This window comes from Lipotes vexillifer, unplaced genomic scaffold, assembly GCF_000442215.2.
Source record: "Lipotes vexillifer unplaced genomic scaffold, Lipotes_vexillifer_v1.1 scaffold704, whole genome shotgun sequence".
Lineage (NCBI taxonomy): Eukaryota > Metazoa > Chordata > Mammalia > Artiodactyla > Lipotidae > Lipotes > Lipotes vexillifer.
In genome coordinates, this window is record NW_006771640.1 from 39961 (window position 1) to 63016 (window position 23056).

General features: G+C 39.9%; 1 protein-coding gene across 1 annotated transcript in view; it reads right to left on the minus strand.

Moving 5' to 3' along the window:
- The window catches only part of LOC103070590 (AP-2 complex subunit beta), a gene marked incomplete at its 3' end in the record, with an annotated part of 56668 nt that extends 39138 nt beyond the window's left edge, over positions 1-17530 (minus strand). The window contains exons 1-3 of the mRNA XM_007447057.1: positions 17435-17530; positions 10976-11035; positions 6502-6607 (exon numbers count right to left, since the gene is read on the minus strand). Of these exons, the coding sequence (XP_007447119.1) occupies positions 6502-6607; positions 10976-11012 (143 nt within the window). The remainder of the gene's footprint in view (positions 1-6501; positions 6608-10975; positions 11036-17434) is intronic.
- Between the last annotated feature and the right edge of the window lie 5526 nt (positions 17531-23056).

Sequence of the window (23056 nt, forward strand, 5' to 3'; positions counted from 1 at the left end):
GGAGAGGAGGTGGGGGTCAGGAAAGCATGTATGGAGACTTTAAGTTAAACAAAACTGGCCATAGGTTGGTAACTACTGAAACTATAAGGTAGATATTTAGGAATTTATTATACTGTTCCCTCAACCTGAATATGTTTGAAAATTTCCACAATAACAAAAAAGTTAATCAACTATTGTAAGACCTATTCAATAAAACAAAATTAAAAGGTAGCTCCTATAGTTTCCACTACGTCTGAACCATAAGCATAATTTCTACAAAGATAAAATAGGTAAAACCCCAGGTCACTGACACTACAATGATATGCCCAACCTTTGTCAGCCTTGGAAGATAAAACAGTGAGGTTTCACCTGGCTTTCTTCTCCCACCTGGCAAGGATGCACCAAGACCAGCTGACAGAAGGCTCACCCTATGGTCTGAATTGGATGACTAACTCTGGCATACAGAATGCTTAAATCATGAATATTCCTACTCAATGTCCAATACTTCTCTAGAGGCCCTCTTTTGGAACAGAGGTTGCTTATTTGCAATGCAGACACTAACCATATCAAGAGACACTTCTGAAAAGGTTTTCTGAGGTAGAAGAGACTGTTCTTGAGTCCCTGGGAAAAAGTTACCTTCACAAAGCTGTTGACAGCCATGATGGCCATGTCTGGCTGGCTCTTGGCATAGTTCATCAAGTAGAGATACATGAGCTTCTTTAGTTCCAGGTTGTCAGTCTGAATACAATTCACTACATCTGGAAAGAGAGAGCTGAGAAAAGAGGAAGGGAAAGCGAACAGATGTTGGTGCCAGGCTGTTGGACAGAACACAAAGAAACAGCCTTAATTTAAAAAGTGATTTGATGTGAGGACAAATGTCCACTAGTGATAATATTTACCACAGAAATGAATTACTAAATAATTTATAATAATGGTCCCAAGAAGATGTATAAAAATAGATTTTTAAAAAACTTTTACTATGAAAATTTTCAGATTAGAGACAGCAGTTTAATGAACCCATGTATCCATCACCCAGCTGCAAACAAATATTGATACATACCTGATCTTGTTTCATACACAACCTCAACCCACTCGCCTTCCCCCAGTCCCTACCCCATTTAGTTGCTCTAAACAATTTCTAAACAAATCCTGCACATACATTTCACATATAATATTTTAGCGTATTTTAGCGTATATCTTTACAAACTTTTTAAAAAAATCACTATGTCACACAAAAATATTAACCATAATTTTTCATATCAATTCTTTGCAGTTCAAAGCACTACAGTTGTTATGCTTTTTAATGCACATATTCTTCCATCCCTGACCAGTGGGAACTTATTTGATTAGTTTCCTTATTAAAACAGTTCTCAGATAATTAGGACCTTTGTTCAAAATTTTAACCATTTTCAGAAAATGAAACAGTTCTAAACGTGTGTGCCATGTACACATCGCCACCAGGGAAGCCCCAGTTGTTATGTTTTTTAAGGCATATATGCTTCCATCCGTGACTAGTGGGAACTTATTTGATTAGTTTCCTTATTAAAACAGTTCTCAGATAATTAGGGCCTTTGTTCAAATTTTTAACGATTTTCAGAAAATGAAACAGTTCTATATGTGTGTGCCATGTACACATTTAAATTCTATTGTATATATACACCCATGAAGGAAGTGACCAGTAATAGGTTTTGGGACTCAGACACTAGGTTAGAATCCTGGCTACATTACCACTAGCTGTATGACTTTGGGATTATTCTTTAGCCTCTCCAAGTATACACTGCTTGATCTCTAACATGGGTCATCAAATCTAATGATAGAATTCTGACTGGATATCCAATAATATTAAGGACTTTCTTTAATGATCAGCTGATTAAATGATTTTTTCATTCTTAAGATGGGATTTTCTTTAAAATCATCCAGTAGGAGAGGAGCTGGGGGTCAGGAAAGCATGTATGGAGAGTTTAAGTTAAACAAAACTGGCCATAGGTTGGTAATTACTGAAACTACAAGGTAGATATTTAGGAATTTATTATACTATTCCCTCAACCTGAATATGTTTGAAAATGTCCACAATAACAAAAAAGTTAATCAACTATTGTAAGACGTATTCAATAAAACAAAATTAAAAGGTAGCTCCTGTAGTTTCCACTACGTCTGAACCATAAGCATAATTTCTACAAAGATAAAATAGGTAAAACCCCAGGTTACTGACACTACAATGATATGCCCAACCTTTGTCAGCCTTGGAAGATAAAACAGTGAGGTTTCACCAGGCTTTCTTCTCCCACCTGGCAAGGATGCACCAAGCCCAGCTGACAGAAGGCTCACCATATGGTCTGAACTGGATGACAAACTCTGGCATACAGAATGCTTATTAAATCATGAATATTCCTACTCAATGGCCAATACTTCTCTAGAGGCCCTCTTTTGGAACAGAGGTTGCTTATTTGCAATGCAGACACTAACCATATCAAGAGACACTTCTGAAAAGGTTTTCTGAGGTAGAAGAGACTGTTCTTGAGTCCCTGGGAAAAAGTTACCTTCACAAAGCTGTTGACAGCCATGATGGCCATGTCTGGCTGGCTCTTGGCATAGTTCATCAAGTAGAGATACATGAGCTTCTTTAGTTCCAGGTTGTCAGTCTGAATACAATTCACTACATCTGGAAAGAGAGAGCTGAGAAAAGAGGAAGGGAAAGCGAACAGATGTTGGTGCCAGGCTGTTGGACAGAACACAAAGAAACAGCCTTAATTTAAAAAGTGATTTGATGTGAGGACAAATGTCCACTAGTGATAATATTTACCACAGAAATGAATTACTAAATAATTTATAATAATGGTCCCAAGAAGATGTATAAAAATAGATTTTTAAAAAACTTTTACTATGAAAATTTTCAGATTAGAGACAGCAGTTTAATGAACCCATGTATCCATCACCCAGCTGCAAACAAATATTGATACATACCTGATCTTGTTTCATACACAACCTCAACCCACTCGCCTTCCCCCAGTCCCTACCCCATTTAGTTGCTCTAAACAATTTCTAAACAAATCCTGCACATACATTTCACATATAATATTTTAGCGTATTTTAGCGTATATCTTTACAAACTTTTTAAAAAAATCACTATGTCACACAAAAATATTAACCATAATTTTTCATATCAATTCTTTGCAGTTCAAAGCACTACAGTTGTTATGCTTTTTAATGCACATATTCTTCCATCCCTGACCAGTGGGAACTTATTTGATTAGTTTCCTTATTAAAACAGTTCTCAGATAATTAGGACCTTTGTTCAAAATTTTAACCATTTTCAGAAAATGAAACAGTTCTAAACGTGTGTGCCATGTACACATTTAAATTCTATTGTATATATACATCCATGAAGGAAGTGACCAGTAACAGGTATTGGGACTCAGACACTAGGTTAGAATCCTGGCTACATTACCACCAGCTGTATGACTTTGGGATTATTCTTTAGCCTCTCCAAGTATACACTGCTTGATCTCTAACATGGAATAACTTCTAATTCAGAATAACCTCTAGTTCAGAAGATATGAGGACTATAAAAAACATTGTAAGTAAAAGCATCTGTCCCTGTGCCTGACATAGAATGCACTTAAATTTAGACTTCCCTTTTCTTAATGACATTAGGAAGGTCATCATTAGCCTTAGGACCTTCTCAGATGTTTGAGTTACTACACCTTACATCCACCACTAGATGCTGGAATTTACTTGGCATTCTTGCGCTCATCCATTTCTTATCAGCAGCATTTGACCCAACTAATAAAAGGAAAATCAATGCATTTCATATTAACATAAATATTTTAAAGTAAAAATCTACCTATTTTACTTATTTTTTTAAATTAAGATGACATTGTTTTAATTTTTGCCAATCTCTTTAATGTCTACTTTAAACAAAAACAGCTGGATTCTCACACATGCTCCTGCATTCATTTACTTGGCATTCTTGCACTCATCCATTTCTTATCAGCAGCATTTGACCCAACTAATAAAAGGAAAATCAGTGCATTTCATATTAACATAAATATTTTAAAGTAAAAATCTACCTATTTTACTTATTTTTTTAAATTAAGATATTGTTTTAATTTTTGCCACTCTTTAATGTCTACTTTAAACAAAAACAGCTGGATTCTCACACATGCTCCTGCATTCAACCTGTTGCACAATGTTGTTTAGCTGAAGTGTAAGAAGAAAATCCATTTTCATACACGTATATAAATTGGAAAATGGAGGAGTATTTTAATAGCTTTTTCATAACTGGATGTTCTTCTTTGATACATTAAAGCTAGACAAATGGTTGTTTTTCTTTTTGTTTTTAGTCCACAAATGGTAGTTTCTTAAAAGTTAGGTACAATATGGAATCTGAAACCATATCAATAAACTTTCTGTACTTGGTTGCATTAAAATCCATTCATTTATCACTTATTGAGAGAGCTGAGAAAAGAGGAAGGGAAAGCGAACAGATGTTGGTGCCAGGCTGTTGGACAGAACAAAAAGAAACAGCCTTAATTTAAAAAGTGATTTGATGTGAGGACAAATGTCCACTAGTGATAATATTTACCACAGAAATGAATTACTAAATAATTTATAATAATGGTCCCAAGAAGATGTATAAAAATAGATTTTTAAAAAACTTTTACTATGAAAATTTTCAGATTAGAGACAGCAGTTTAATGAACCCATGTATCCATCACCCAGCTAAAAACAAATATTGATACAAACCTGATCTTGTTTCATACACAACCTCAAGCCATTCGCCTTCCCCCAGTCCCTACCCCATTTAGTTGCTCTAAACAATTTCTAAACAAATCCTGCACATACATTTCATATATAATATTTTAGTGTATATCTTTACAAACTTTTTTAAAAAATCACTATGTCACACAAAAATATTAACCATAATTTTTCATATCAATTCTTTGCAGTTCAAGTTGCATTAAAATCCATTCATTTATCACTTATTTTGAATGGATATTTTACCCATGCATAATTTTGTGATGTATGCACTGGTCATTTGGAAAATATTGGTTCAATGAGTTATGCAGATCTTCTCTATGGTGGCATATTTCATTATACAGCAGCAAATAATCACAGTCATTAATTTCACCACCAATCTCATCAGAAAAATCTCTAAGTATTGGGAAGCTATCAAGCTCACGATGGGAGATACAAGTTTTCCAATACTCTAATTTTTACTTTAAAGTCAAAATTTATCTACTGTCAAATTTTTTCCCTTGAAGTGACAGGTTCACTTTGTTCATTCTTTATAAAATGTCTCCCAAATACTGAAGTCTGATTAACTATAGTTCTGTCTGTCAATCTTTCTTTCACAAGTCAAACAACTGTGCAAGGGCTTTTCTTCAAGTCAACCGTCACACGTTGCTATGCAGTAGAAGTACTTTATGCCTAATTCCTATTTCATCACACAGAATATTAAAAAGACCTGAACTCAAGGTTCAAGGTTTACTGAAATAAATTTTTAGTGCTTCATGCAGGACAGTCCTAAGTGAAACTGCCCTTTTTTCCTGCAAGCACATGAAGAATACAATGACTACTTTTACAGTTTGGCACCACTGCCTTAATTCACACTAAGGCACCAGCCATGCAAATGTCAACACAGTGAAAAGGATAAATAACACCTAAGTATTATTACAAGAATAGCTTTGACTTCATGGATTTCATGGAAAGGATCGCGGGAATCCTCAGGGGCCTGCAGACAATCCTTATTTATTTCCAAAGGGCCTTCCTAAATTACAAGAAAAAAGGGAGGGGAAAAAAAAAGACCCTTTGGATTTTGTTACCACTGATTTTCATCTTGAATTCAGCAATTAAAGGCAGAGTTATAAAGTTGAGGGCACTGGCTTGAGCCAATTAAAGTACACATGGGCTTCTGCTTCTCAGTATATTTTTATCATCTTCTAAAACTACCTCAGCAACAGATTTGTAACTGTGTCAGCTCTCAGGAGCTTTTATGCTAGATCTGTATGCAAGTGAAATCAAACTCGTTTCACTCTTAAAAAAAACAAAAAAAACTTAGTCACAGAGTTAATATAAAAGCAACTACACTTCCTGATGTTTCCAGCGGGACAAACTCATTCTTATATATTCTGACTGTAATAGCTTTAAATAAAAAGCAGTAGGGCTTCCCTGGTGGGGCAGTGGTTGAGAATCTGCCTGCCAAGGCAGGGGACACGGGTTCGAGCCCTGGTCTGGGAAGATCCCACATGTCGCGGAGCAACTGGGCCCATGCGTCTGAAGCCTGTGCTCCGCAACAAGAGAGGCCACAATAGTGAGAGGCCCGCGCACCGCGATGAAGAGTGGCCCCCGCTTGCCACAACTAGAGAAAGCCCTCGCATAGAAACGAAGACCCAACACAGCCATATATAAATAAATTTAAATCATATGGGCTTCTAAAAAGACCTCCGCTTAAAATAAAAAGGCAGTAAAAGCCATAGAGTAAGAGTCTAAAATGAGCAAAGCAGAAGAGATTACCCTTACCTAACATCTTTCCCCACAGTCATAGCAGCAATCACTTTCTTCACAGCCTCCTTCCTCTTTTCTTTCTTTTCATTGTTCAGTTCAGCCTTTAATTCAAAGATTTCTCCTAAAAGACAACAAATGGGTGAGGTCCCAGGATCAGAGAACTAGAGCAGAACACTGTACTATATAGCAAGTAACACAACAGCTGACCAGTGGCAGGGCTGCAACTGAAATAAGATTATTTAAAAATTATAGGATAGGTACAGTTCAAATCCCTAGAATATTAACCAACCCATTGATAAGAATGCTATTTTGGGGTTATCGCCAGAGAGGAAGGTGTAAGCCAGATCTCAGGAAGCACAGAAGTGGGAAAAACGAAAGATATCTCATGATATCTTACTACGATGGGGAGAGAACGGCATCTGAGGGATGATCTCCCGTCAGAATTTCAAAGTCCTGGGGAAAAAATAAATGCAGGCAGGAAACAGGTTCACAAATCAATGTTTTCAAACCAGAAGAGACTCCTCATTCACCTACTCTCAACTCCACAAACAACTGAGGCTCAAATGTCACTAAGTGAGCGAGTGACAGAGCTGGCCTTAGAACTGTTTCTCCCGACTCTTTAATCCAGTGTTTCTCAACGTCGGCTACACTATTACCCGGGAAGTATCTAGAAATGCCAATGCTCAGGCTCCACTCTGGACCAAATAAATCAGAATGTCAAGGAGTAGAACTCCTATGTCCATACTTTTTAAAGTTTCCTCAAGTGATTCTAATGTATAATCAGGGTTGAGAATCACTGCTCTAATTAGTACTTTAAGATGATAATGGGCTTTAAGGCCCTATCCTGTTCAATCAATCTAAGAACAGAAGTAATAATCCTGAAGCTTCAAGAATGGTACAAACCAGAGTCATTTCTAAAGGTATAATCTTAAATGACTGACTGCTCAGGCCCTGCACCGTGAAATGCCAGGACTGTCACCACTATTTTAAGGCCCAGGCTCACCTATCTTCAGAAAGCTGGAGCTGAAATAAGAAAAAAGGTTAACCACCCTCAACTGGTTTTAAAAGAAAGAAGAAAATATACTATAAGACCACGAAAAAGAAGTTCACTATTGTCACTTCAACTTTCAATCCACAGTATTGCCTCACTTTCTTCCACCTTTATGACTGTTCTTGTTGTTCACTTTAACCTCGTTCACCAGTATAGAAATAGTGGGGGCAGCAAACTAGGTGATCTGCTGAAGCCTCTAAATGGGAAGGATGAACTGGCAAGAAGCACAGAAGTTGAGCACTAAAAAAGCCTGTTACATCAAAATCCATCGCTAACAAAGCAAACAAACTGTTACAAAAATCACCCTTTTATTTGACAGCTGCAAAAAAGCACAGACAGAAAAGCTGGGCCCTTTAAGGAGTCACTCTCCTCTTCTCCAAGTCCTCTGCTGCCAAATCCAGCTCTTAGGGTTCCCATCACTTACCTCTGAAAACGGTAAAGGACAAGCAGCACGGTTTCAGAAAATCTGAATTGTGAATAGCAGCAGGAGCTGAAGAATCAACACAGGATATAACTGAAACTATTCCAACTCCAACAGCATAAATTTAAAGAATATGCTCCAGTGGCAGTTCTGGTGGGTGTTACAGGAAGAAAAAGGAACACAGTCTATCCATTTTTTAAAATGTGGTATTTACCCAGCCATGATTCATCTGCAAGTCTCAAACCTTTACAAAAATCCCTGAATTAAAAAAAGGTTACCAGGACCCATTATAAGTGAAGGTTTGAAAAATTAGGTGAGTTTTAAAATTACATCTTTTTGTGTTATTATAGAAATATCTTGGTCATCAAAGCACACAAAATGTTAACAGAAAAAATAAATACATTTCAGAATGATAAGAGAATAAGAAAAAAAGCTGAAAATGAATGACAAGGGGCTAAATGCTTTTGTACGCTATAAGCAGTAAAAACAGCAAGAAGTTGGGTGGAGCCAAGGAGGAGCACGGAGGCAAGGTATCTCACACATACTACAGCTTTATTAAATTCTTATCTTTCCCCCCTCCTTTTCCCCTGAATCAAATCTACCAAGCATTGCTAGCAGCTAGCAACAGTTATCAATCCAGTGTTCTAGCAACAGTTCTCAATCCACATCAGAAAATTCTGGGGAGATTTTAAAAAACCCCCACATCTAGGCCATATCCCAGACCAAAGAAATCAGGATATCTGCAGGGGTAGGACTGGACGTCACCTATCGTCTTTTACTTCACTGGGCAATTCCAATGTGCAGGCAAGGCTGAAAGCCATGGACTAGTAGCTAATGTAATTAAGCAACTCTCTATGGTGTTTTCTGTATTATAATAGAAGTTTACCCTTAAATAACTCCAAACGACAGAAATATGCTTGTGCTTTCTAGAAAATTTTCTGGTGCTCCAGGCCACTATGTGTACCCTCTCATTTTCTTTTTCTTTTGAAATCATTTTAATCTTAAAGTTGCAAAATTCCCCATCTGCTAACATTATGCCACATTTGCTTTATCATATTTTTTATATATTTATACTTTTTTTTCTGATTCATTGAATAAGTTAACTGTAGACATCATGTCTCTTTAGCTCTAAATATGTCAGTGTATAACTTCTAAGAACGAGGAATTATGGTACATAACTATAATACAATGATGAAAATCAGGAAATTTAACATTGATATACTGTCATTATCTAATCTATAAACCTTATTCAAAGATCTTGATAAAGTCTTTTATAGTAATTTTACCCCCATCCTCCTTGGGCCAGGATCCAATGCAGGATCATGCATTACATTTACTGTCATGTCTCTTTAGTCTCCTTTAATCTGAAACAGCTGGCCAGCCTTTGTCTTTCATGATAATGACATTTTTAAAAAGTACAGGCCAGTCATTTTATAGAACACCCTCAGCTGTCACGGGTGTTCCCTCATGATTACACTGAGATTATGCCTTTTGACAGCCATAATTCAGAAATGATGGCATGAAATCATCATGTGTGGAAGGATAAGAAAATATCAAATTACCATGCATTGTTTTGCATAATCATTTTTGGTTAAAAATTTTAAAAATCATATGTATTAATACATGCATAGAAAAGACTGAGGATACATACTGAGTTCCCATCAGGAACAGGAATACGGAGGGAGAGAACTTTCATTTTTACTTTTTATTGCTGTATTGCTTTAGTAGTACTCCTTGTAATAAAATGTTTATTTCCAAGTAAAAAATAAAAGAATTTGGTGTAACCACTATGGAAAACAGTATGGAGGTTCTTTAAAAAACTAGAGTTACGGGCTTCCCTGGTGGCGCAGTGGTTGAGAGTCCGCCTGCCGATGCAGGGGACACGGGTTCGTGCCCTGGTCCGAGAAGATCCCACATGCCGCGGAGCGGCTGGGCCCGTGAGCCATGGCTGCTGAGCCTGCGCGTCCGGAGCCTGTGCTCCGCAACAGGAGAGGCCACAACAGTGAGAGGCCCGCATACCACAAAAAAACAAAAACAAAAACAAAAACAAAAAAACTAGAGTTACCATATGATCCAACAAACCCACTCTTGGGTATATATCCAGAGAAATTTCTAATTCGAAAAGATACATGCACCCCAATGTTGATGGCAGCTCTATTTACAATAGTCAGGACATGGAAGCAACCTAGGTGTCCATCCACAGATGAATGGATAAAGAAGATATGGTTTATATATACTATGGAGTATTATTCAGCCATAAAAAAGAATGAAATACTGCCATTTTCAGGAACATGGATGGACCCAGAGATTACCATACTAAGTGAAGTAAGTCAGACAAAGAAAGACAAATATATGGTATCACTTATATGTGGAATCTAAAAAATGATACAAATGGACTTATTTACAAAACAGAAACACTCACAGACACAGAAAATAAACTTATGGTTACCAAACAGGAGGGGAAGAAGGGATAAATCAGGACCTTGGGATTGGCAGATACAAACTAGCATATATTAAATAAAGGACAAGGTCCTACTGTATAGCACAGGGAACTATATTCAGTATCTTGTAATAACCTATAATGGGAAAGAATCTGAAAAAGAATATATATATGTATACACACACACACACACACACACACCCCTCTGAATCACTTTGCTGTGCACCAGAAATGAACACAACATTGTAAACCAATTAAACTCAATTTTTTTAAAAAAGAGAAAATAAATGTGCTTCTTCCTTTTACCCTCCTCAGAGCTATCAATCTTCAACGGATCAATCTTGGATCTCTTCCTTTCACTAAAACCTTCAAGTCAAAATGATGTGCACCACAGCCATATCTTTAAAAACCCATACTTTAATAATTTACTCAATACACTTTTCTGTAGGATATCCCCAATGAGATGGTCCAAGACATACATGTCTGAAGAGGTCAGGAGCATTCTACTTGGAACAATCTTACACCACAACTTTTGAAGAATCTTCAAAATAGGCTGTGATCAGGTTCTCATACTTACCTTTTTTATTGGTTGTGAAGTACTTGGAGTCAGTCATGGTTGTGGATCTTTAATGTGCACCTACAGCAAGAGAAGAGAATTCCTTTAACCAAGTTATTTATGTCCAGCAAGGCATTCAACTAATTTTACGATCATTTATATACAAGAATTTCTGCATTCAGAAAGTATCTTCATCCTTACAACCATCACTGGTGATCCAAAGGGATGCAAGGATAATTAAGAATGTAATCCTTGCCTCAAAAGCTAATTGGAACAAAATCCAAAGGCCTAATGGAATAGAGTGATAATCTGAACCTATCATAGTTTTATGATTTTATCCACAATTATCTTCTCAGAGCCTCCAAAACCTAAAGCTACATTTTTTTTACAAATACATCTTCAGTTAGTCACTCCAATATTTAAAATAAGGAAAAGTTTGTTTCAAAAGATCTCCCCATTACTTTCCGTTAAAGCAAATCTGATTTACTTCCCTGCCTCAAGATGGAGTCACTCTAAGACATATATTCTGAAACAGAGTAAAACTGAAAGAGAAAAAAATTTTATCAACCTATTCACCATTACATGCAGCTATCAATAAAAGGAATTTCTTTCAGAAAAAAAAGAAAAGCGTAGATTAGTAGGACAATACTTTCATGACAAACACCTAGAGAGGCAAACATCTTAGAGAGGTGTTATGCATGGATTTTTAAATTATGGTTTTCGTATTTCCAACAACCTACAATTCCCCCGAGTATTCCCCAAAATAAAAAATGTCAGTTTACAGTTAAAAACAATGCAAAAAACTGAGATATTTGTCCAGTCACACTGAGTACTAAAGAGAATCAGAACTGGTGTTAAAACTTAAAAGAACGCGGATCCCAGCTTCAACTTTAACTTTTCTGTTCCAATTTCCAGAATTAATCCAGTTGACATAAGGCTCCACTGGTAAAACCAAAACAGCATGGACTGATCACATTTCTCCCCAAATAATGAGACAATGTTTTCTGATTTGAGAAACCCTAAGATTTTGTCCAATGTACTTGACTTCTTCAAATACATTAAAATTTTCTTTTAATAAAGAAAAATGAGCACTCAAAAATGAGTATCTCAAAAATGTGTATCTTCTGGAATTTCCCTGGTGGCACAGTGGTTAAGACTCTGCGCTCCCAAAGCAGGTGGCCCAGGTTCGATCCCTGGTCCAGGAACTAGATCCCACATGCGTGCCACAACTAAGAGTTCGCATGACACAATTAAGGAGCCAGCGAGCCTCAACTAAGGAACCCGCCTGCCACAACTAAGACCTGACACAACCAAGTAAATTTTTTAAAAAATGATTATCTTCTTACTGACCACCATCATTAATAATACTTATCACCAAATTTTGGACAGATTCCCTGGCACCTACTCATTATTTTCTGGTCAAAACAACGTGAGTGATAATATATTTGGCAAACTTGAGCGATAATACCTCCACAAACAATGGTAATTATGGATCTGAGAAAAAAGACCTAAGCACTCAACAAATCAATGCAATTAAGGAAAAAAGCCAGAAAATCATAAAATAATGAAAAAAGGTTGGCTCAAATTTGTTCTCTAAAATGTACTACTTGGACTATTTAAGGGAAATTAGACTCATTTGTTATCTTTCCAAGGAGCTACTTAATGTTTATAGTACTGATCCTTATACAATAGTGCTTTTAGGTTGTACAAGAATTTCACTGAATTTACCTTGTTAAGAGAAGTGAGCTAGAACTCACACAAATCATTATAGAATACAGAAATTTCTGATTTGACACTATTTGTTATAACTTAAAGTGAGCCTGTAACAGAGGCCTTTTTTTTTTTTAACATCTTTACTGGGGTATAATTGCTTTACAATGGTGTGTTAGTTTCTGCTTTATAACAAAGTACATCAGTTATACATATACATATGTTCCCATATCTCTTCCCTCTTGCATCTCCCTCCCTCGCACCCTCCCTATCCCACCCCTCCAGGCGGTCACGGTCACAAAGCACCGAGCTGATATCCCTGTGCTATGCGGCTGCTTCCCACTAGCTATCTACCTTCAGAGGCTTGTCTTATGTAGTATTTTCATAATGTCTTTTCTGGCTGAAATTCAAAGAATTATAATCTTTTAATCCATTTAGTCATTTAATCCATTCACAATGTAAACTAAATGTGAAGTAGGCAAACTGAAGAAAGGAGTCCTTCACATAAAAGACCTGGAATAGGAACTTCCCTGATGGTGCAGTGGTTAAGAATCCACCTGCCAATGCAGGGGATGTGGGTTTGAGCCCTGGTCCAGGAACATTCCACGTGCCATGGAGCAATTAAGCCCGTGTGCCACAACTACTGAGCCTGTGAGCCACAACTACTGAGCCCACATGCCACAACTACTGAAGGCCACAAGCCTAAAACCCGTGCTCCGCAACAAGAGAAGCCACCGCAATGAGAAGCCCACACACACCGCAACTAGAGAAAGCTCACACACAACAATGAAGACCCAACACAGCCATAAATTAATTAATTAATTTAAAAAAAGACCTGGAATAAATCTGAAGTTATCATCTAAGAACTTATATATACAAAGAGGAAAACCAGTATACAGAAATGATTATAGTACTAGAGCCTGACAGGAGGGCCATAGCTCAAGGCCATTATGGTCTATCCAGGATGTTATTAAGCCACTCTAGTCCTTTGGGATCATCAAAAGTTAAAACTTGCTTAACATTTTTTTTTTTTTTTTTTTTTTTGTGGTATGCGGGCCTCTCACTGCTGTGGCCTCTCCCGCTGCGGAGCACAGGCTCCGGACGCGCAGGCCCAGCGGCCATGGCTCACGGGCCCAGCCGCTCCGCGGCATGCGGGATCCTCCCGGACCGGGACACAAACCCGTGTCCCCTGCATCGGCAGGCGGACTCGCAACCACTGCGCCACCAGGGAAGCCCAAAACTTGCTTAACATTTAAAGACAAAAGCTGCTTGGAATTTCTCACTGTTCCTTTGAAAAAGGGCCCCCAAATCGTTCTGTTTTCTAAAGCTCTCATACACATTCACATATATTAAATTTTTAACAGAAAATTTCAGCACCATCTGTTAAACATTAAATTAACCTAGTCTTAAATCGTACCTTTATTAGTGACCCACACATTTCATTACTTCCCCTAACAAATTTCATCATCGAGGAATAGATTTCTGTCCTTTTACACTGTGAGCACTAAGTTCTTAACTAGAGAATAATGTACCAGCCCACAAAATTTCAGGGAAGAGGACAGAATCAAGTACATGATCTTAGACCCTAAATTAAGAACCCCTGCTTTTCAAGAAAAAGGAGAAACACACCACTCTCTTATCTCGCACTGTCCTACACAACAGTAATGAAATATCCCTTACTCATATTGGCAGAGCAACATTTTATCATGTCAGTTCCTGACTTAAGCTAAAAGAAACTCCCCCCAAATAAACTAGACTAAACAAAAACAAATGAGAAGAGGCGGGGTTGCACAACACTGTGAATGTACCAAATGCCACCAAACTGCTCACTCTAAAATGGTTAATTTTATGTTATGTGAATTTCACCTCAAAAAATTGCAAACGTATGTATTTTTCGGCTGCGTTAAGTCTTCGTTGCTTCACGTGGGCTTTCTCCAGTTGTGGCGAGCAGGGGCTACTCTTCGTTGCTGTGCGTGGGCTTCATTAGTTGCAGGACGCAGGCTCAGCAGTTGCAGCACATGGGCCCCAGAGCACGTGGGCTTCAGCAGCTGCAACGCGTGGGGTCAGTAGTTGTGGCGCACAGGCTTAGCTGCTCCGTGGCATGTGGAATCTTCCCAGACCGGGGATCAAACCCCATGTCCCCTGCATTGGCAGGCGGATTCTTAATCACTGCACCACCAGGGAAGTCCCTGTATATATTTTTAAATGAGACACTGTTTTTGTTTTTTTTTTTAATGAGACACTCTTAATCACACACCAGAGATGAATATGGTCAGATTCTCTAAATCATAGGATGGTGAAAACTGTTGTCTGGGGCTTCCCTGGTGGCGCAGTGGTTGAGAGTCCGCCTGCCGATGCAGGGGACTATGGGTTCATGCCCCGGTCCGGGAGGATCCCACATGCGGCGGAGCGGCTGGGCCCATGAGCCATGGCCGCTGAGCCTGCACGTCCGGAGCCTGTGCTCCGCAACGGGAGAGGCCACAACAGTGAGAGGTCCATGTACCGCAAAAAAACAAACAAAAAAAAACTGTTGTCTGCTTTAGAAGCCAAAGAAAAAGCAGCCAAGATAGAGTTCAAAGAATAAGTCAAGTATTTGCTGAAGAGCCTCAAAAATCAAGTTCCTTCCGGGAGCAGGGGGAATTTATTCCTCAGGAGAGTCCCACGGCAAAGCCAAGCCATCATGGAACTGGAAGTCACACTACCTTTTTACCAGATCAAACTAGAGAAGTCACCGGCTGTTCCGAGGACCTGAGGTATGACCTCAGAACACTGATAAAGAAAAAAATAATGCTGCCACAGTCAAAAGCACAATCACTCTAACTTTCCTAGCCCAGAGTATGATATCACTGCATTTCAGAAAAGGTCTCCTTGTACAGGATTATACATCTAGATTTAACATAACCTAGTTTCTACTAAATATAGGTTGTAAAAGTCCCTTCTCAACTACTCCTCCCTCCTTCCGGTGCCCGTAAAGAGAATAAGGCCAGAAAAAAATTAATAGGGTCTTAATTTCAAATGGCTCCCTGGGAAATGGCAGCTAAATTCACATAAAGTAGGACTTTACACAGTTGGTGCTAGTAGGGAAAAAGTGAACAGTTGACCAAATTATAAAGCAGAAAGGTCATTTCAGCAATCTTTCATTACAAGGGTGAGAGGTGCTAATCAGATATTTCAATAATGCAAAGACAATGGCATCTTCAGGTATCATTTATTGCATAAGAAATGACAGCAGACAACTCATTACAACAGACACACCTGCAATTTCCATTTAAAAATGACCACAAAATAATCTGTTAATATTATCCGGTAAGAAAAAAAGCTCAAAAGTTTTACATCCAATTCTTAATTGAAATAAATTCTGGAAAACTTAGGCCTGGAAGGAGAGAAAAGAAGGAAGAAAGGAAAATGTGCCCTACCTGATTCGTTCCCTGTTCAGCTTGGTTCGTAATATTTTAAAATACGGGTGTGTTAAAGAAGAAAAAGAAAAGATGGAAGAACTGGACTTTCTTGAGTCTCAAGTCACAGAACGTTAGCTTTGTATTAAGTTTACCACCCAATTTTCAGTGAGGCTATTTGCAGAACACACTATACTTCCTGCTTCTTTGGGAGTTTAAAACTATTAAGATACCTGCAAACAGTTCTCCTCTTACCACCACGCTTAGTCATCATTGGAATGTGTTACACGTTTTCTTGTACAGCTGCATCTCCTTCATTTGCTGCTTTCTATTATGACTTTGTAAGTGTACCCTGAGGCTAAGCAACAGAATTATACCAGGGAGGTGATTAATAATTTAAATTGTTCCTCACTGAGACCACTTCCTTTGTCATTCTTCCTTTTCTAAAGTTACTGAGTTTTCTTTACTTTCTCTTTTAAACCACATGATTATAACAGTGTTTGGCATTTAAAACACACTTCTTAAAAGTCAAAGTTTAATGAAGCATTCACACTTCATTCACACTGCTTCATAATGAAGCAGCCAGGTGAGTTTAAAAAAAGTCTGACCCGCAAATGGGCACTGTTTTCAGTGCTCTGAAAACAAAGAGCATGAATCAATTCTTTGGATTCAAAGAATATGGAATAGCAGGAAGTTCCAGTTTCTTTACCTCTGTCTTAATCTACAGTCTTTCCTCAAACCAGACCGCTCCTTCTAAGACCGGAAAGAAAAAACTCCGGGCTAAGATTTACTCCCACCTGCTTCCCCCTCTCTCACATCGGGTCAATTCGGGAGGTTTCTCTTCCCTTTCTCCAATGTCAGGAATTCCTCTCCTTTCCCCAGGTGGTCAAGATTCTAGGGATATGTTCCTCCATTACGAGGTGAGGAAGAGGTGTCTCAACCTCAAATTACAGAAGACGGGCGAGGTCTGCCCATCTATGAGCAAAACTCTGGGGGAACCCCTTTCCCCTTCTGGTACCTGGACACGTCCCAGCCTCTCAGTGAACGACGCCAAACCGAGAAGAAGGTTCTCCCCTCGGCCTCCAGGCTCTACCGGCCACACCCCTGGCCTCTGGCCCTCCGAACCCCCCACTTCGAACATATCTTTTCCCCAGTGCCCCCCAACTCCCAGTTGCCACCCCGCGGATTCCCTCACCCCGCTCCAGCGGTGGAGTGCCTTTCTCCAACCCTCTTCCTCACAACGGTCACACCCGACGGCTCACTCCATCTTCAACGGTCACGCTCCTAAGATTGCTCTCCGCCCGTCTCCAACCAAGCCTGGCCCCCTTCCCCATGAAAGAGGGACACACCCCAAAGTTAGCCGCCCCGAACTCACCGGAGGCAAGGGCAGGGGTGGCAGCAGCAGCCAGAGAGCACGGCCCGAGCGGTGTTGCAATGGTTTCCTGCACGTCACGACTCCTTCTCCAGGTCTAAGCCACTGCGCAAAACCCACTTTGCCAGGGACAAAGATGGTGGACAGGAAACTCTGACGTCAGACAGCATCGCCGTGTGACGTCATCCAGGCGCGCGGGAGAGCCAGAAAGGCGGTCATCTCTGTCGCCTTGGAGACGGAAAAATTTTGCGCAGTAGGGAAGCGACCTGAGGTCTGGGCCTCCGAGGAAGTTCACTGACTATCGGAATGGATCTATTAAACAAGCTGACATTCCCTGGATTTGTTTCCTCGCACAGGAGTTCTCTAAAAACTTACACATAGGGATAGTGAAACATCCTGTTTTCTTAAAAAAAAAAAAAAACCCAGCTAATTTCCCTGGCCAGTTCAGGAATGTGGACAATGGTGCTCCAGCCCAAGACCATACAAGGGCAGTGGGACTGGTGGAGAGTTGTGCAAGGAAAAGAGGTTGACATGGCCTCAGATCTGAGTTTGAATCCATCTGAGACCGAATCCCTGTCCTGAATGTGATTAGGAAAGTTACTTAACGTCTCCTCAACCTTAGTCTTACTTGTGAAATAAATCCAGTAATATAACTCTCTCCAGCCTGTGAAGCTTAAAGTAGGTAAGGCGCCCAGCATGTAAAAGGCGTGCTTACACAAAAGTAAGTTCCTTTCAGAAACCAAGACCTAGATATCTCTGTACCTTCCCCTCTAAACGAAAACTTCCCACCTAAAACTGCTCTAAGTAATAATAAAGTCTTTAACCAAACAAGAAGAGGAATGTGAAGAATGGGAGCCTGAGGCAGAAGCTGGGAAAAAACCAAAGTGCAAAGGGGACTGAGAAGTAGAGAGGTAGAAGGAAAAGCAGGTAGTCATAATCATTTAGGACGTTTTTAGAGTTCTATCAAAGTATAGGAACTATATACTATATCTCTGAGGCCTAGTCGCCCCCTCCCCAAAATTTGTTGAATGGATAAATGTATGAGTGAGTGGTCAACAACAACAGTTGCTATAGAGAAAAGGAGGAAGGGCCGAAAAGTGTCCAAGGATTTAGCAGCACAAAGGTCTTCGATGTCATTGCTGAGACCATCAGCAGAGATAATGAAGGCAAAAGCCATGCTGCAGAAGTTTGAAGATAAATGGGAGGTAAGGAAATGAAAATAGATAACTCCATAAGAAAGTATGGCTGAAAGAGAAGAGATATAGGATGGTATCTGAGGGAGAAAGTAGCAAGCACTTTATTTTTAAGTTCTATATTCATACATTTTCTTTACACTAACCCTTTAGCAATACCATGGGTTCAATCATTTTTCCTACCCATATGACTCCAAAATATCTATCTCTAGCCTTGACCTAGTCCCCAAACTTCACCACCAAATTGCTAACCGCACTGATCGTAAGTCTGCACATATGGCCCACCCAAATTAAGCAAATCATAAGAGTATGCGGGGGGTGTTTAAAAGCCGTGGTTCCAGGTACAACTCATAGAAGACAGAGGTGGATTTTGTAAAGACATGCCACCAGAAAAATCTTTGATTCATACCTCTCCCCGGTTCAGAAACTTTCAATAGCTCCTCATTTCCTAATTTGTACAGAACCTATCCTTCTCCCAGTTTTCCCCATTTCTTTGCTCTTTAGTTTTCTCATCCATAAAATGGGAGAAATACTAATATCCAATCATAATGTTATTACAAGGATGAAATGAATTAGTGTATGTAAAGCACTTAGAACTATGCCTGCACATAGTATGGACTATGTAAATATTTGCTGTGATTGCAATTATTTGAACAAATTACACTGCCAGAAATTACTAGCCAGAAATCTGGGGGTCATTCTTGACTTCTCTCTCTCTTAACTGCCACATTCATTCCATCTCCAAGTTGTCAATCCTACCTTCAAAATATATTTCAAATTCATCCAATCCCTTCTATTCACCTCATTATTCCAAGCCACCATCGCCTCTTGCCTGAACTACTAGACACCTCAACTGTCCTCCCAACCACTATTCATACAGCAGCCAGATTTTTGTTTCACTTTTTTTTGACGTATAAACGAACATTCCAAAAAGTGCACACCAAAAATATAAAGCCTGATGAATTTTCACAAAGTAAATGTAACCACATAACCATTACGGGGTCATCTGAAAAACATAAACCTGGTCATGACTCCGGTGTATAAATCCTTCAACGACCTCCCATTGTACTTTGACTAAAATCCAGCTGCCTTCCCATGGCCTATGAGTGGTTAGGCTCCTGTCTACCTCTCTTAATATCATTTTATCCTTTTCAGTCAGTCCTCATTTCCTCTTCATTTCACCTCTTGCTAGCTTTTGCAGCTCTCAAATAGGCCAAGCTCTTTCCCATCCTAGGGCCTTCACAACTACCGCTCCTCCTACCTAATATTCATTTTCCCCAACTCCACACAGGGCTGGCTGGCTTATAATTTAGGTCTCATTTTAATTGTAATCTCATAAAGGCACTCCCTGATTACCCAATCTAAACGGTTCTTCTCTCCCAGGCCCCACTGCCACCCCCATCATAGCCCTCTTATTACATTTGTAAATTATATATTAGTCTCTTTACTTGTTCATTATCTCTCTCCCCAACTAGACCGTAAATTCCATGAAGGCAGATACCAAGTCTGTTTTTATTACTACTGTCTACCCAGCACCTAGCATAATGCTTGGCACACAGGATGTATTCAGTAATAAATGAATAAGTAAATTATTCAGGAATAAATGAATGAATGTCCACAAGCAAAGTACTAAAACTAGCATTTAAGAGCCTCTATATTATGGTCAACAGTATAGACTATGTATTATTGGCCTATTTTCTTCTCTATATTTAAAGCAAACAATTTCCTCCTCAAATACAATCCACGCTGCTCCCCTAGCCTGGAAAACCCTGTCACCATGACTGTGACTTTCCCCAAATGTACTCATCTTCTGAGGTCCACCTAATCCACAAAACTTTCTCAGTGGACATCTGGTCCTGATATAAGATGCAGGAGATACCAGGTTACATCGCTGTATTAGAAAGCAACTGGCAGAAAGAAGCTGAGATAAAACGTGAGGTTAGAAACGATCTTCCCTTTGGTTACAAAGGCCAATATAGCTTCTGTTTAAGCTAGTTTGAACGGCCTCATTTCTCCCAGCTGTTACTGTCTCTTCCTCTAAACTCACCATATTAACCTATCTGATGGCTCTTCACACCTTTTAACATAAGTGCAATCTATTTTTGTGTCTTGCTTATTACACCATAATCCTGGGAGTGGGATCTGTGATGAGGTGTTTATTATTTATTGGCTGTAATAATTGACATTGTTATTTTTGACTGCCTTTTTTCTCACATAACAACATCAGTTTACTTTTGGAATACCCTCAAAGGACTATTAAGGTGTCTTGCACTCTTCTGGCTAAGAGTGAAACAGGGAGTGGAGATGAAATCTGAACCAAGGTCAGTCAATAGGGATCTGAATCATAAGTACAGTGACAGAAATTTGTTGAAGCTCGTTCATTGCAACAACGATGCCTGTATGACACTTTGCTAATTCTTGCTAGAAACATCCAGGAGGACTGTGTAATTCCTATTCCCTCAGAGCTGGTTTTCCTTATTTTATTAGCTACTCCATATTCTTCTAATAAATTTTTTAGTTTAAATTAGCCTGTTTTCTGTTGCTTGTAACCAAAGAACCCTAACTGATACCAATGTTTAACTAACTTCCCACTCGTCTTAGGTGATGCTATTTCTCAGCTTTGTCTTTTTGCTGTTCACTTAAGAAAAGCCTCTCTGTAAGAGCTACCACTGACCAAGAACCTAAAGCTAGGTGTTTTATATAGATACATTATCTCTACTCCTTAAAACTCTTGTAAGGTAAAATCTTCCATCAATGTGACTTTCTCCAGCAGGTATCCAATCAGACTATAAAACACTTTTTTTTTTGGCCACGCTGCATGCAGGATCTTAATTCCCCTGGCCAGGGATCCAACCCATGCATCCTGCAGTGGAAGCACAGTGTCCTAACCACTGGACCGCCAGGGAATTCCCTGAAACACTTTTTGGAACCACAATTAAGGTTAATTTGCAAGACTTTATTTCTCCTATTGAAACAACTAAACCCAAACCTTGTTCCAGCGTTCTCATTATGTGAAACAATTAACTATCTTTATACCATAACGTCCTCTGGTATAAAGTAAGCAAATAATATCTTCCATTTCTAGCTATTTAGCCCAGGGGTTGAGGAGAGAGGTTGGAGAGAGAGGAGATGAACTTTAACTATTAACCAAATTCAGTAAACCTGCGGCTACTCAAGGCAATTGCATACGATGTAAAAGCAGTTTGCAAAAGGTCAGGTTAATTACATTAACTTTGGTATACAATGAAAAGTACCTTCTCTGACAAGCCTCCCCAATTCATGCTAGTTAGAATTCAACAGCATCACTCCGTCTTAGCACTGTATTCATATCGCTAATGTGACGCATCCTACCGTGTTCGAGGGTAGGAACCATTTTCATTTAGTGTAGCAAGTGCCTAGAGTTCTGCTCGAACGTAACCTAACCTAGAAGACAACTAAGGTACCAGTTTGAATGAAAAATAATCGTCCCAAATTCTGAACAACAGCAGGACATTTTTTTTTAATAACTGGCAGCCATAATGCTAAGGCTTCTATCTCGGCTTTGTCACTTCAAATCCTTCCCGAAGGCGGCAAAAATAGTGAGCCACCACCCCCGCCGCAAGCAAAGTGAGCCTTCCATCTCCACATTCCCTTGGGTCCCTCGCCTCTATCTCTATCGCCCCAGGGAACAAAGGCCTCAGCAACAGGCCGAGCTCTGGCTCCGGGCGCCAGACTTCAGCGCGGCGACACAGCACCTTGCCAAAAAGACTCTGTAGAGAGATATCAGAGCTGTGGCTTTCCAACAAGACAGCGATGCAAAACCAGCTAAGAAAAGTAAAACCAACCAGCGGGAAACTCCTCTCCAACCGAGCCCGCTGAGGATTCTTTACTTTCAGCTGGGGGTGGAAGCGGAAGTCCCTGTGAGATCATAGAGTTCTCTAGTTCCGGTCGCGGGGCCGCGTTCGGGGCTAGAGTGCCTCTCCACGGCCACCGGGTTCCAAGCGGCTTCTATTTCCGGTTGCGGCTTCTGACATAAAGCCGAGACCGGCTTTCAAACGCGGCGCCGCGGGTTCCTCGCCCCTCGCCTGGGGTCAGCTCGCAAGGACTGGCGCGGGCGGGGGGATTGCACAGCCCACAGCTGAGCCAGGCCGTTGGGGCCGGCCTGCACTGGCACCTTCGATCCCTCAGAGCCGCCTGGCTTTTGAGCCCTCCGGATTGGGAGTCCGTGATTGGCCGCCTCCAGGACTGCCGCTCGAGAGGCCAGCGCTCCTTCGCCGTACCTGTCCCCCCATAGTCACGCTTTTCCCTGTGAGGTGCAGCATTAATCAACTCACCTCTCCCACACACAACTTCCCTAACGTGGGTGTCCGCGTTGACTTCATTCTTCACCTTCACTTGAGACCCCTCCCCTCTGCCTCCGGAAGAGGTCTTTTTTGCCCAGTTCCTGTAAATT